General features: G+C 43.9%; 1 protein-coding gene across 1 annotated transcript in view; it reads left to right on the forward strand.

Moving 5' to 3' along the window:
* The first annotated feature begins 222 nt into the window (after positions 1–222).
* Positions 223–16,142, forward strand: part of LOC139752936 (muscle-specific protein 300 kDa-like) — a 40,721-nt gene continuing 24,801 nt past the window's right edge. The window contains exon 1 of the mRNA XM_071669017.1: positions 223–525. Coding sequence (XP_071525118.1) covers positions 361–525 — 165 coding nt within the window. The 5' untranslated portion in view covers positions 223–360. The remainder of the gene's footprint in view (positions 526–16,142) is intronic.

The following is a 16,142-nucleotide window of genomic DNA, read 5'->3' on the forward strand; positions in this document are numbered from 1 at the left end:
GCTCGTGAGTAATGTTCAGGGGGACTAAATGGCATAGATGACATTATTGGTGCTGCTGGGGTGAGGCTGGGAAGAGAGAGAGAGGGAGGAAGAGAGGGTGGTAGAGGGAGAGGAGAGGAGCATGGCACCGGCCCAAGGGGTGGACGAGAAGGGTGGTGCCACCTTACCTGTGGCACGGTGCCAGGGAACAGGTGTCTTGATCTGTAGGGTGGCCGGTGATTGGGCGGGGTGAAGGGTCGCCCCGCCCAGCGCAGACGAACCCTCATAAGAGTGAGGGAGCAGCGAGGTCGACGTGGCAGGTCTGGCCAGTCTCCCCGTCTCACTCACTCCTCGATCTCGTAGTGAGCCCACGGCAGGAGGATGACGTTCTGGCAAGAGAACTACGGCTTCGTCAAGGAGGTCTATGACTTCCGATGTTCCAAGTACCTGGAATGGATGGACAACATCGAGGCCATCATCGGTAAAGTCATGGCCAACACGCAATACACCGCGAAGGAGTTCAAGATTATCAAGGACACCTTTACTGTAGGTACCCGAGTGCGTAGCGCCTTCACCCTCCCCAACAGAAGGTCCTTTTAGATATCTCACGTAGCGGGGAATAACGCATGCGTAGATGGTGCTATGTAGCGATGCCAAGTAGAACAAGGTACAATTTTTTTTTTCCCCCCTTAGTGACAAGTAAGGACTTACGCATTTGTGTAAATTACACTGACAGCACCCTACTTAGCCTTGCCAACTTTTCCATTACAGACGTGCCAACACCAGACCTACAGACCACCTTTGTGATATGCCAACACTCTTATATGGTTACTGCTTAGAAATGCAAGAACCTATTACTCAAGCACTTTACAAAAACTGTTATATTAGCTTTCTTAGAAGGTCACCCAACATGCTATCAATAGTGAATTTATCACCTTCACAACCGCTTACATATGCCGAGCCCCAGAACACAGCATGTGATCAATCCGGTATACTACACAACCACAAACACACAACACTTCATCATACCACAGGGGACACCACTGTAACGAGGTGTAGCAGTTGTATTGATCACGTTAACCCGCTTTAGTAAATCACCAAAGGAGATTCATCGTTGCACGGATAGGAAATCAAATAAACACACAAACTCATTTATCTTCACCAGCAACACAGGGCGGGATAATATTTTTTTCTTAACATATCACAAGAAGCTTCCGCCGTCTTCCCAGATTAAACAAAGGAGAGGACCTCCGACAAGGGTGAGTGGGATTTAATCCACCAGAAGGGCTTGGGTGCAGGATCTGCTAACAGAGAGACGGAGTCTAATCCTCTTTAATGACTCCAGCCGCTTCGAGTCTGTCACTGATCTGTACCAGAGTCTAGCTGAGGATGTCTGACACGTTATCTTATCGCCAGGTGTAGATAGATGACTTCTATCCCCGCTCTCCCCCACACACACACCCCTTCCCCCCCATTCTGCTGTAGTAACAGGATCTAAGCGAATCTACGAGACGATTCTAGAATACTAACTTGGTCTAGAAGATAAACTTTCGTGAAGTTTGAAAAATCATATCGAGAAAGACCCCGCAAAACGAGCTTGTTTGTAACAGTGTTGTCGTGGGAAATAAGACGAAGAGAAATGACTTTCAAGTGTGCCAAAAATTCAGAAACAAAAAATTCTAAGTGTGGTTCTCATCGTCTGTGATTCGGTCAGTTGTGGAAATACAACTTGACGAGGTACGAACGAAAGAGAAAAATATCAAAAGCTTTTATTTCATCATACAAAAAAAATATAAGTGATAACTTGAAAATATCGAGATCCGAAGAAAGACGGAAGGGGGTTGAGGACATAGGATTACAAGTGCCCAAAAGACGCGCCAGCAGGAGCAACGAGAAGAAGAAGGAGAGAAGAGTTGGTCTTACCAGAAACCTTACGTTTCCAGAAGTCTATTCCATCCTTGCCACAGCTGCTGACGGACTCTCGAGGGCCAGGCCAGGCCAGACGTAGCCTCCCCATGACGTGAATTTTTCATAACTCACTTGGTATGCCGCGTGACCCATCCCAGGGCCTTTGATTTGGACAAAGTTGTTGCTGAAGCTAACGAGGTGGGAAGCTCGCTCTCTGTTTATTCTTCATGTCTCGAATATTTCAAAGACTTTTTTTCTCTTTTTTTTCTTTTGTCTTGTATTTCTTCTTTTTTTTTTCTAATGTCTTCTACCGGGGCGCTGTACAGTGGAACTTCAGGGTGGGGTGTGGTGGGGAAGGAAAAAGTTACTATCCTACAGCCTTTTGTGTGTGTGTGTGTGTGTGTGTGTGTGTGTGTGTGTGTGTGTGTGTCTAGATAACGTCAGAAGCTGCACATGAGGACGATATCGTGAGGGGGTGTGCGAAACGCGTCGTAGGAGAGGCCATGGACGCTCGTGCGACAGGGGGAGATTAATGTCATTTCTTGAAGGACTTTCTCATTAGTCCCTTCACCTTAGGACGTGTAGAATACATCAGTGAGCTTTATCATAATGCTGTGTAACAGTTAATTGACATACACTGTCGATAATGCCAGCTAAAATAAGCTTTAAACGAAGGAAAAAGATATAAGGAAATAGTATCGTAAAAAAAAGGAAATACATTGGGACTTCAGTGAAGCAGAGAATATATAGGTGCACGAGAGAGAGAGAGAGAGAGAGAGAGAGAGAGAGAGAGAGAGAGAGAGAGAGAGAGAGAGAGAGAGAGAGGATTTATTTATACCACCAGTGACAAGGGGGGTAGAACCTGGGGCTAGTAGGAGGTGTCATGCCACCATACATGGTCAGGGGACGGCGTCACACACCATTACAGAACACCCCGTTGGCAATACGACACGGCCTCCCCTCCCAACCACCATCCGTTTTCTATGACCAAGTTGGTGAGGAGGAGGGGAGGAGGAGGAGGAGGAGGAGGAGGAGGAAGGGCGTTGACGTCACGCCTGCTACACAGACAAAAACAGTTCGTTATTATGTGAAAACTTTTAATTTACCTTAAAAAGGTATTCACGCGACGTATAGTCTACGAAAAGGTGGTGTATATATATATATATATATATATATATATATATATATATATATATATATATATATAATCATATATATTCGCTATTTATAAACCAAAAGTGTAATTTACTTTTATTTTTAAATTGCCCTAAAGTCTCAATGGTAAACACGATTATCCCATAAGTATGATAGTGATGAATAAACCCATCATAAATCAACACCAACACACATCCTGTGGAGTGGTTAACATCTCTGACCACAGACAACATAGCTGTTCATCCTTCCTGCGGTTATGATAAAATGAGTACCGGGCTTTTAGGCTGGTGTGTGTGTGTGTGTGTGTGTGTGTGTGTGTGTGTGTGTGTACTCGCACACACGAATAAAGACATGGCACATGTCTATATAACATGTATATATAACATACCAAGACAAACGAGAAAGTAGTCACACTTGACTACGAAGAAATACATCACAAGTTCACGGATGTTTTCACATTGGGAGACGCTACAACCCCAGTACCAGTGGAAGGCACTGGAAACCACTGAATATCGAGAGAAGACCATCTCAGGTGGGAGTGCAGAGTAACAGGAAAAGAAAAGAGAAAAGTAAGGGGGTGACCTCGACAAATGTTTGTTTTAAACCACATTGATGATGTATAATGTCCTCCAGAAGATGAAAGGATTATAATGACAAGAGAACACAACATGTAGTGGAGCAGGAATCTTTGTAGGGTATATCCAAGAAAAAAGATACTCATACGAAGTTTGGGAAATGGATTACTGAAATGTATTGTATCATGAGACTGTGAATGGTAACATCATGCACAAGTTTAAAAGGCTGTGAGATGGTATAGAATTTTGAGAAATAGTGGAGCCACACACGAGTGTAGAACTCCATATCCCTAACCTCCGCCCCCCATACAGCACAAATGAGCAATCACAAATAGGTTAACTACCCACAAATATGTACCGAAACTCACACACAAACACGTACATTCCTTACTCTCTCTCTCTCTCTCTCTCTCTCTCTCTCTCTCTCTCTCTCTCTCTCTCTCTCTATCGGTGGGACCCCCGTGTGCTGAACCTGATCTCTGCCTATGTGCCAACGTAGCCTCGGTTAACGGTAGGAAAAACTACTTGTCTCTGGCCTTAAGCACGCGTGACGTAAGTAAACACCCATCGAGGGCCGTCGAGCGACCTTCGCTGAGGAAACCACACCTGTGACCACTCCAAGTCTGTGGTTCAGATGCTCTTTTTTTTTTTTGGAAAACGTAAGATTCAAATGTCCTTAGTTTGCAAAACATGCGACTTAAATGTTCTTATTGTGAAACATGCAACTTGAATGTCTTTCCTGTGAGACATGAAACGGGTATGTCTTCGCAAAGTGCAAGATCTAAACACCTTTATTCCAAAACAGATTTAAATGTCCTTACTGTGAAACATGCGACTTTAATGATCTTACTGAAAAAAAAAAACACGGCTTAAACGTCTTTAACTACAAAAAATAATGCATAAGACATAAATGTCCTTATTGGGAAATATAAGACTATGAGTGCTTATTGGAGAACATGAGCCTTGAATGCCTTTATTGAAAACAAAGGCCTTGAATGCTCTTGATGCGAGATATAAGAGTTGCACGTCTATTCTGCAAAACGTAAGGCTTAGATATCATTATCAAACAGACTCAGTTGATTAAGAAACATTATATTTGATGATGAACCTTGAATCTCTTTGATGGGAACATCCTGTATGGTGGAGAAGTTCCTTCTTATTGTGTTGGAGAAACAAATCCACGAAGGGTCACGTCCAGACTGTGAGAGACAGACATCCTCTCTTTTGTTGGAGAACTGGATTTACTTTGTGTTGGAGAGTGGACTTGTGTTCATTATGGATGACCATTAACCTAACCTTTCCTGGAGTAAAAGATAATCTCTGGTGGAGGAAAATGTTCCTTTTCTTGTTGAGGAGAAAGTCACGTCCCCTCGTCGTTGGAGAAGCGAGTTTATTTCTTTTTCTTCATGACCCAAGTTGGAGGGACATCATCTCTTTGTCTCAAGACTATGTCGTTTAGTCTTACAGAGCCGGCCATTTTCCGCCTTGTCTTTGGATAAGGGAGTCTTCTCCAGTCTGAATAACTATGAGCTGTGGTAAAGGGACCATATGCTCTCTTTGCAAGAAGACCCAGTGAACGTCTCCTTTGCTAGACAAACTTTATCTATTGTGATGCAGAGTTCGAAACAATCTTCTTCTGCCAGAGGAACGTCGTCTGTTTTCTTGTGGCGTTAGGAAACAGACTCCTTTACCAAAAGGATCCGTGTTTGTTATCTTGTGGAGTTCGAATCCATCTCCTTCCCCAGAGGAACCTCGACCATCATGACTTCTGCAGTTCGAAGTCTTCTTTGCCAGATGAGCCTCGTGTGCTCTGTTGAGGATTTCGATTTGTTTTCCTTTGCCAGTGGAGTCTTGTGATCTTGCTGGGTTCGGTGTCGTCTCCTTATTGATGTAAGATGTTTTTCGTCACACACTCTCCGACGGGGAATGGTCTTTCCAGTATCAGTTTTCATGTGTCGATGAAGCACAATCAATTTTGGTCTGGAAATTGTCATTTAGGTCTTTTTTTTCCCGAGTCTCAGACGACGAAAGAGCTCTTGAAGTCCCAGGATTCTCGGGTGTCCTAAGAATCCCAGGGACCTGAAGAATCTGAAGAGTTCTAAGGTCCCAAAATCCCAGGAGTTCTAAGAGTCACAACTTCATGGAGTCACAGAATCCCAAGAACTCCAAAAAGTCTCAAAGAGTCCCAAAAGTCCCAGGAGTCCTCAAGTCCCAAGAGCCCTGAGGACCCTAAAAGTACCAAATGTCCCAGAAGTTTCAAGTCTCAGAGAGCCAAGAATCCCAAAATTCGCAGGAGTCTCAAAAATCCCAACGATCATAAGAATCGTAAAAGTCCCAGGGAATCCCTCGTCACATTCGACAAAATTTCCTTAACTGTAAAATAAAAAAAAAAAATCTTAAACCATCATGCAGGTAGATATTTACATAATCATTTACTTACATTTCACAGTCCTGTAAATGACAGTTGTAAATAAGATGATCAACTGATTACTTACGTCAACGTCTTATTGGATAAGATCAAGTGTGTAAATGAAATAGTAAATATGTTTACAATGTACATTGAGAAGAAATTGGATAGAGAACCAGCTAGCAGTTGCCTGCATGGCAACTTTGCCATGGTAGAAGAAGTATCTACTGAAAACTAAATTGCCATATCGGGTAGACCCGATTGCATCACTGGGACGGACCCGATTTGCGTCATATCAAGGAAAAAATCACAATTCAGAACCGACCTACACGCGTCACGGTGATTTCTTTCTTTATTTCTTTCTTTCATGTCGATTCCGTCCGCTGGGGTATTCATCGCTCACTGACATAGATAACCCAGCCCGGGGGAGAGAGAGAGAGAGAGAGAGAGAGAGTGAGTGAGAGAGAGAGAGAGAGAATTATCAAACACTGACCCAGCGAAGCGCGGGAGAACCATTGATTATTGACACCATGTCGCTGGTACGAACAGTTCCCTCGAACGGTATGTTACTATTATCATTATCATTTTGATTATATTAGTAGCAGCAGTAAGTATCAGTTATTATTCTTATATTCATTATTATCATAATTCTTGTTATCAATATCATCACTACTCCAGTAATTGGAAAGATTCGTCATGCAAACGAATACGTGTCATTCGTGATATCATGACAAGGATCGTCACGTCATATGCCACATAAGATGTGTTACAACACCAGGTGCAGGCAGTTGTTACAGTGTCACGATAACTTTCTCGTAACGCTGTCATTAATGTACGTGCGAGAATCATCGCCACCACGTGTTGCATTGACCATTTTTTCTTTTCTTTTAATCATTTATCATCGCACGTGCAATCAAGTGAGGTGACCTACTATTTGTGTCAAGTCACATATTCATTTTAACTAGTAACAGTATCTAGCTGTTACGTCGGGTGTCAACGAGGGTCACAGATGTTGTGAACGACCGTAGCGATCGTTACAGAGGATTACATTACGCTGTAATGATGTCGGCGAAGAGGAGAGAGAGAGAGAGAGAGAGAGAGAGAGAGAGAGAGAGAGAGAGAGAGAGAGAGAGAGACGTGCAAGACAAGTGATTGATGGCGCAATGTGGCAACATATGTTTGCAAGATGCCACCACAGTCTGGAGTTATTTTCAACGCCCCGTAACCTCCCCGTTATTTTCAAAGCCGGTGTCGAGTCACCAAGGCAAATTTGACCCGCTAATATCTCTCTCTCGAACGTAACTCAAGCTGTAAAGGGAAGCAACGAACATATGGGGTGAGGGGAAGAGGAGGGAGAAAAAATAAAAGCCTTAAAAGAACGAATATAATAAGAACATCGAAATAACATAACAAAAGAGCATCGCCAACGAGCTGTACATACACTCCAGCTCGTTGCCAAGAGTCTTCGAGGGATGAATTTAGCCCCTGTCATTTGCAGGACCGGATGATGCCTTCTGTGTGTTCACTACCCGCTTCCCCTGAAGAATATATCTGATCGCTGTGCGCCAGGGCGCCGGATGGATCCTGACGTCACACCTGCAGATGAATGCGCCCTTAAACCAGACAGCGTTGATGAGTTCAGTTCGGGAACGAAAGGATCGGACAACGAATAGGAAAACGTCCCTGAAAAATTCGTCCAGATGTCTTACAACGCAAACGAGAGCTCCTGAAATGAACGAAACCTTGAAAAAAAAAGTTTGATAAAGACGAGAAACGATTGAAACCTCGAATGGATGAAATATTCGATAAATAAAAGCTAAGAGAACCATAATGATTAAAAGGTCAACTTTATTCGAAAAAAGAAAATGTTTCTTTCACCATAAACACTTAACTTGCGGGAAAGGAGCTTACCGACCCTCTTAAACCTAATTCTCAAGTCATTGGTTGACTTTTATACCCTACTAGTATGACTGTCTGACCTTTGACCCCTTATCACTGGAAGGATTGGGCACTGACACCAGCGGAAGGTCAGGACTTAAGCCTGAAAGACTAAAACGTGTGAGCAACTGTTCTATGTTGACATCACGTCTGGGAAAGACTGACCCGACCTTCCTAAAGTTAAGATGAAGAAGAAAGAAAAGCACAGCTCAGAAGAGAAATGCAACCCCAGCTACTTTCTAACCCCGCCGGTAGATCGTCAACAGCTTTCTAACCCCACCGATAGATCATCAACGTCTGTCTAACCCCACCAATAGAGCATCAACATCTAACCCCACCAATAGACCATCAACGTCTGTCTAACCCCACCAATAGACCATCAGCATCTGTAACCCCACCAGTATATACCATCAACGTCTGTCTAACCCCACTAACAGACCAACATCTAACCCCACCAATAGATCAACGTCTGTCAAACCCCACCAACAGACCATCAACGTCCTTGGTAACCCCACCAACAGGTCGTCAACATCTCTCTGACCCTACCATTAGCTCATCAACGTCCCTCTGACCCCAACATCAGGTCATCAACTGAGCTCTAATGATGCCATCCTCGGGGTGATCAACTGGCGTTTGACACAAGTAGTACTCATCAGATGACCCCTGACGTATGAAAGGGTCATTAGCTTCTCATGTCTAAACAAATTTACTTCAGGGGGGGAGTTTTTCTCTCTCTCTCTCTCTCTCTCTCTCTCTCTCTCTCTCTCTCTCTCTCTCTCTCTCTCTCTCTCTCTCTCTCTCTCTCTCTCTCTCTCTCTCTCCCTTGCCCAGTGTTCAGGTCGCCGCCTGCCGGCTGATGTGGCACTCAGGGAGTTATATATAACACACACACACACACACACACACACACACACATACACACACACACACATACATGTGTATATATCAATGACCAACTGCAAAGAAGAGACTTCCTAAACAAAACACAACACGAGTTCAGGTAAAGGAGGTAATGTAAATCAAGTCTTTTAGACTTTTATGAGAGACAATAAAAAAAGACTGGGTTGCATGTGTGTATTTGGACCGTCGGAAAGCATTTGACATTGTGCCACACAGGAGGCTAGTAAAGAAACTGGATATTCAGGCAGGAAAAAGAAAACTGCTTCAATGGATAGACCATGACTGTAGTGGATGGAACCAGAGGATGCATATTGGAGGAACCTTCTCAAAGTAGATTGGGGTCACTAATGGAGTGCCACAGGGTCGGGCGTGGAGCCACTTTTTTTCTTGATCTATAGAATTGACTTGATGAATTCAAAATAAACTCATACCCGAGTATATTTGCGGATGATGCCAAGGATCATCTGGGAAGACTAAAATGAGGAGGAGCGCATCGACTTACAAAAATACCAAGGCAAAACTCCAAATTTGTTTTGATGCATTGCTCGTGAAATTCACCCGAGTAAATGCAAGGTAATGAGGACGGGATCCAGCAAGAAATGGTCACGAGCAAGTAGTATCTAGCAAGATATAAGTTACAGAAATCTGTGTGTGTGTGAGAGAGAGAGAGAGAGGCACACACGAGTCGACATTGCGTCCCGCCTAGTGCCAGATATGCACCTTGAGATTTATAATGGAGGCAGAGCTGTCTGCTGGTAAATAGCATACTCGTATTCAAGTGTACAGACGAGGAAATATACAGGAAACTGTCAGCATCGAACTGAAGGCCAAAACTAGAGAATACTCCTCAGGTTTTGGGTCTCCACATTTGAAGAAAGATATATAATAGTGAAGACCCTTATACTGTACAAATAGGTAAACACACACACACACACACACACACACACACACACACACACACACACACACACACCCTGGCTATTGATTTACACATCTGAAACAAGTGACATTTGCACAAGCGTAAAAACTAACGCGTCAAGGATGCTCAGCAATGCTATTTTAAACGACCGAACGAAGAGACTCGGGTAATGAAGTGTTCCAGTCGTCCCATCTGTTCCAACATGAAATATTCTGGAAAAGATACATGCTATTCAGACACAGAGGAGGAGAAACAGTTTTCATGGGCTATTTTTTTTTCTTCTTTTTCGTTCAAACAATTCGGTAATTTGATTTAAGAGGAGAGTTTTGATTGGTTGATTTTGTTAATGCCGCTGTGTGACGTCATTGCCGACAAACATTCTGATTGGGTTAGAGGTTTAATTCCCTGGAGTCCATCTGAGACGCATGTTGATTGGTTAATTCACACGTGCAGTCATCACGACCTAAGTTAGCCCTAATGGTGTCCCACTCGAAAACTATGGAAAATTTTGTCAATAAACAATTATATAAATTCCAGCAACATCTAAAAACCATAACGTCATTCGATATCAGCCAATCACAGTCCTATTCGCTAGACACACACACACACACACACGACATCAACCAATCAGAATGCTAGAGAAATAATCACATGAACAAGTTGTTGACAAATACAGTCTAATGAATAGACAAATCTCATTACGGTGCCTAGATATACATATATACAGTCCAAATATACGTTCATGTATGCATGTATGAATGTATGTATACATATATGAATGTATGAATATATGGTTAGCAACACAGCCCTTGATTCCCTTTTATGGGCTCATGTAGCTAGGAGGTTGCGCTGCACTCAGGAGCAGGTTAAGGTGGGCTCCTCTTACTCCAGGCATATATATATATATATATATATATATATATATATATATATATATATATATATATATATATATATATATATACACACACACACACACACACACATATCTCTCAACCTGAACCAGGTACTCATTTATCGACCAGCCCCGAGGGAAGGATGAACTGCTGGGTTGGGTGTGGGCCGACTGCCGCGCCCGGGAATCGAACTCGGGTGTATCCGGTACATGCATGATGGTCACCAACACTAACTACTACACCGCGGAAGCCCCTGTGTGTATGCGTGTGTTCGAGGAAAACACTGGCCAGACAAAATGAATGAAAATCACTGCAGTATATTACATTATTATTCATCATTTGATACTCGTTTTCAGTCTCGTATTGATATGAGAGATAAGACTGAACAAGTGATGGGAGATGGTGAACACGAACGCTTGACGTGACACAGAGAGACCACAGCCAACTACAGCAGTCTAGTATTCAGAGATTAGAATCATCCTTATCATTCACGTTTTATCAAGGCATAAGCAGCTTAGTCTGGGTAGTTTGCCGAGTATCTGTATGGATAAAAAGATAAGAAAACCTTTCATTTCTTTCAAGTATATAACTTGGTTAATAATCGTGATCGAGGATACCGAATTCATAGCGGTAACTTCTTGCATGTTCTACAGTGGATTTTCTTTTGTTTGTATCTTTCAAAGAAGCTATTTTATAGACCGTTCTATTTTCTAGCTCTTCACATCAAACTCACTTTGACCATACCTTACCTAGGTTAAATTAGCCTATAATCAAAGCTCATCTAGCAACCTAAAACTAACCAAATCTAGCGCCTTAACCAAATGCAACTACCTAACCTAATGTAGCCTATCAAAACAAACCAAATCTAACCAACCAACCTAACGTATCCTAATCTTACAACTTAATACAACGTAATCGGATTACCAAACCTAACACAATCTAACCCGCGAAACGTAACCTAACCTAGTCTTATCGTCGAATCTCGTCTAACCTAAATTCAACCCCTTGACTTAACCTCCTTTCATCATGACTCAAAAAATACCAGCGGAATCTTGAAAGTGACAGAGGCAAGGGAGGAGGAAAAAGAAAGGTTGAAGCGGTCTATAGGGCAAAGAAAAAGGGCACTTGGGACTATAGATGTGTCCTAGAAAAGGGAGAATGAAGGAATGTACGAGGAAGGGAGTATGGAAATGTCTTTGAAAAGGGAGGATGAAAGAATGGATGAGGAAGGACATATGAATGTCACTCAGAGAAAGGGAGAAGAGATGGATGACGGAAGGCAGTATAAATGCTCCCTAGAAGGACTTGGTAAATAAGGGAGAAAGGGAGAGGATATCTGTGTAGCTCAGGGAACGGCAGAGAAGAGAAGGTAGGTAGGTAGGGAGGAGGAACCTCTGGTCTTTCTTCGGGTTACGAGGTGTGGTGGACAATGGTCGCTCGGGTCCCTCCACTCGAGGCTTACCCTGTCCACTTGGGCCGCCCATGGCACGGTGCCTTGGGCCGGCACCCGGGCCATTTATAGCGAGCCAGGGTGTACCACTGGCTACTCGTACCATGTGGCACCCAGCAGGGGCACAGTGGGGAGTGGTGGGGAGATGATACCTGGGGAGAGAGAGGATGTGGTGCCCACCACACACCAGGGTGGGGGAGGAGACGAAGAGGAAGAAAAAAAAAAAAGTTTCTTGACTCACATTGATAGCGCTAGATCCCCGTGATTTTCTTTTCTCTCTATCTATCTATCTATCTATCTGGTGGTTCCATACAGGGGGGATGGGATGGGGGGTCGTCTAGGGAACGACAGCTGCTAACTACTCATTCCCACGCAAATTTGAAGTACTCAGCCCGAGCTCTCGGGCCGGCAGACGTCATTTAAAACCTATTATCATCTGGCAACGCTGAGGAGGATGCCTGCTCTGGCAACACTGATGATGGGAGTTTAAAGTTACTCACTCACACGCCGCCGTTGGTAGCACTGTGTGATGTCCTTGAGCAACAAGGTACGACCCTCGAGTACGACACTACGACCCTTGATCTCGACGTTACGACCCTCGAGTATGACGATACGAGCCTCGTCCACGACGATACGACCTTGGAGACGACCTTACGACCCTCGAACACGACCGTATGACCCCTTAGCTATGATAGCTTGGCCGCTGACCTCACCTCGAACACTCAGGTCAAAAACCAGGTCGTCATACGTAAAGGAATAATGATAACTGACCCACACATTGAGTAGACCAACGCCACAGCTTTCTAAGATATATCGATTCTAATTCTAAAGCAAGAGATGTGGAGGAAATGTATTGCGTGGATGAACATTGTTGTGGTTCCCTATGTAGCACAGGGTTCACACTGACCCAGATCTGCCCGAATGTGACGGAATCCTGTGAATCGGACCAAATCGAGCGAATTCGTGTCGAGTTCAATCAAGCAGAACCCAAAATCTGACACCAAGTCAAAATAGAATTGATATAAAATGAGACTAAATTCAAAAGAAATCTTGATCATATTTGACCAAAACGTGAGATAAGAGTAATACAAAGGAAAGCTTGTAGGAGAGCAATGCAGGGGAGGATTTTTGGAGAGGAATACAGGAGTGGGAGAGAGAGCAATACAGGAAAAGGGTGGTGAGGGAAATACAGTGGAAAAGTGGAAAAGACCAATAGAAAGATTGTCAGCGAGAATGGGAAATGTGTGATTTCACATCACAGAAAAAGTGAGAGCAAAGGAGGAAGACTGTGTAAGAGAAAAGAAAAAGTGTTAGTAAACCATAAAGGATACGAGGGTAAAAGAGCAGCATACGAAAAGAAACACACACAGAAGAACGTCAGAGAGCAATACAGGAATAGATCACAAGTGAGCAATACAGGAAAACAGTGTGAGAGAAATACAGGTTGTGTGTAAGAGAGTAATACACAAAAAAGCACGAGAGAGCAATACAGGAAGAGAAAATAAGACAGCAGTACAAGAAGAGAGGAATACCTTTATTCTAATTAGCAAAACTCTCAAGGATTTAACATTGGCCGAAGCCGTTTGCCTTAACTAAGGCACAGTTAATTAATGTTAACTTTTGGCAGTTAAGTCAATTTGCCCAACCAGAGTAAAGGGTAGCCAATCACAGCCATGTGTGCCGAGACACAGCCCATCAGAGCATTGCCGAAGTGGGGCAAAGCCCATCAGATTATTGCTGAGGTGAGGTGTAGCCCATCAGATTATTGCTGAGGTGAGGTGTAGCCCATCAGATTATTGCTGAGGTGAGGTGTAGCCCATCAGATTATTGCTGAGGTGAGGTGTAGCCCATCAGATTATTGCTGAGGTGAGGTGTAGCCCATCAGATTATTGCTGAGGTGAGGTGTAGCCCATCAGATTATTGCTGAGGTGAGGTGTAGCCCATCAGATTATTGCTGAGGTGAGGTGTAGCCCATCAGATTATTGCTGAGGTGAGGTGTAGCCCATCAGATTATTGCTGAGGTGAGGTGTAGCCCATCAGATTATTGCTGAGGTGAGGTGTAGCCCATCAGATTATTGCTGAGGTGAGGTGTAGCCCATCAGATTATTGCTGAGGTGAGGTGTAGCCCATCAGATTATTGCTGAGGTGAGGTGTAGCCCATCAGATCAATGCTGAGGTGAGGTGTAGCCCATCAGATCAGTGTTGAGGTGAGGTGTAGCCCATCAGATCAATGCTGAGGTGAGGTGTAGCCCATCAGATCAATGCTGATGTGAGGTGTAGCCCATCAGATCAATGCTGAGGTGAGGTGTAGCCCATCAGATCAGTGTTGAGGTGAGGTGTAGCCCATCAGATCAATGCTGAGGTGAGGTGTAGCCCATCAGATCAATGCTGAGGTGAGGTGTAGCCCATCAGATCAATGCTGAGGTGAGGTGTAGCCCATCAGATCAATGCTGAGGTGAGGTGTAGCCCATCAGATCAATGCTGAGGTGAGGTGTAGCCCATCAGATCAATGCTGAGGTGAGGTGTAGCCCATCAGATCAATGCTGAGGTGAGGTGTAGCCCATCAGATCAATGCTGAGGTGAGGTGTAGCCCATCAGATCAATGCTGAGGTGAGGTGTAGCCCATCAGATCAATGCTGAGGTGAGGTGTAGCCCATCAGATCAATGCTGAGGTGAGGTGTAGCCTATCAGATTATTGCTGAGGTGAGGTGTAGCCCATCAGATCAATGCTGAGGTGAGGTGTAGCCTATCAGATTATTGCTGAGGTGAGGTGTAGCCTATCAGATTATTGCTGAGGTGAGGTGTAGCCCATCAGATCAATGCTGAGGTGAGGTGTAGCCTATCAGATTATTGCTGAGGTGAGGTGTAGCCCATCAGATCAATGCTGAGGTGAGGTGTAGCCTATCAGATTATTGCTGAGATGAAGCGCAACCTCTCAGATCAATGTTGTGGTTGGGTACAGACCAATCGGATCATTGCTTCCCATACATTCATTCTCCTATCATTTTTCTCATCAAAACATGTACAGAATTATTCAAACCCTTTTAAACCTAAACCTAAACCCAGGAGTATTTTCGTCCTGGGAATAACAATCATATGAAAAAAGTGTTTTTTTTTTTTTTTCCCCACAGTTAACGAAGGACGTTGGGTAATGACTAACAATTTGCATGTTGATGAGGCGTCTGTTGGAACCCTGCATGATTGACATGCTCGTTAAGCATCAAGCTCCACTCAGTGCTCCAGTGTTTTCCATAACTCCCCCCCCCCCACTCCCCTCAGGGCCCCAAGGGCCCCGGGAAAATGTCATCTCCCTTGAAGGCACGATTTGCATATTAGGAAGAGGTTAATGTTTGATTTTAGGAGATGTCTTGATTTATAATTCTCTCTCTCTCTCTCTCTCTCTCTCTCTCTCTCTCTCTCTCTCTCTCTCTCTCTCTCTCTCTCTCTCTCTCTCGCTCTCTCTCTCTCTCTCTCTCTCGCTCTCTCTCTCTCTCGCTCTCTCTCAGCATCAAACCAAGCACACTTGATGGCTGTATATAATCCACGAGACCTGGTCCTTCCCTCTCCCATTTTCCTTGTTAACAGATAATACCCGTTTTCTCTCCACATGTCGGGAACCAACAGCACAATGAGCGAACAACCGCCCTAACCAGAAGTGACCCACCCACCACACCATAAGCGACCCACCCACCATACCTAAAGCGACCCACTCTCCCAGAATCGACCCACCCACACCAAAAGCAACCCATGATATCATAGCTAACCCACCTGACAAATCCTACCACAAGTCACTGACCTTAGTACTAAAAAATTGAACATAAATGTTCCATTCTTATATTCTTGTTTGGTGAACAAGTACGCAGACATTCCTATTGTATACGCCTTATATTCTGCACGTCTAGTGAAGAAGCGTATGGTACGCCTATAAGCGTTTTGAGACACACACACCCGAGCGTGTTTTTAAATCGATTTATTCTTACATTAGTTGGGAATTTGATGTATTTTGTATATTCCT

This window comes from Panulirus ornatus, chromosome 13, assembly GCF_036320965.1.
Source record: "Panulirus ornatus isolate Po-2019 chromosome 13, ASM3632096v1, whole genome shotgun sequence".
NCBI classification, from domain to species: domain Eukaryota; kingdom Metazoa; phylum Arthropoda; class Malacostraca; order Decapoda; family Palinuridae; genus Panulirus; species Panulirus ornatus.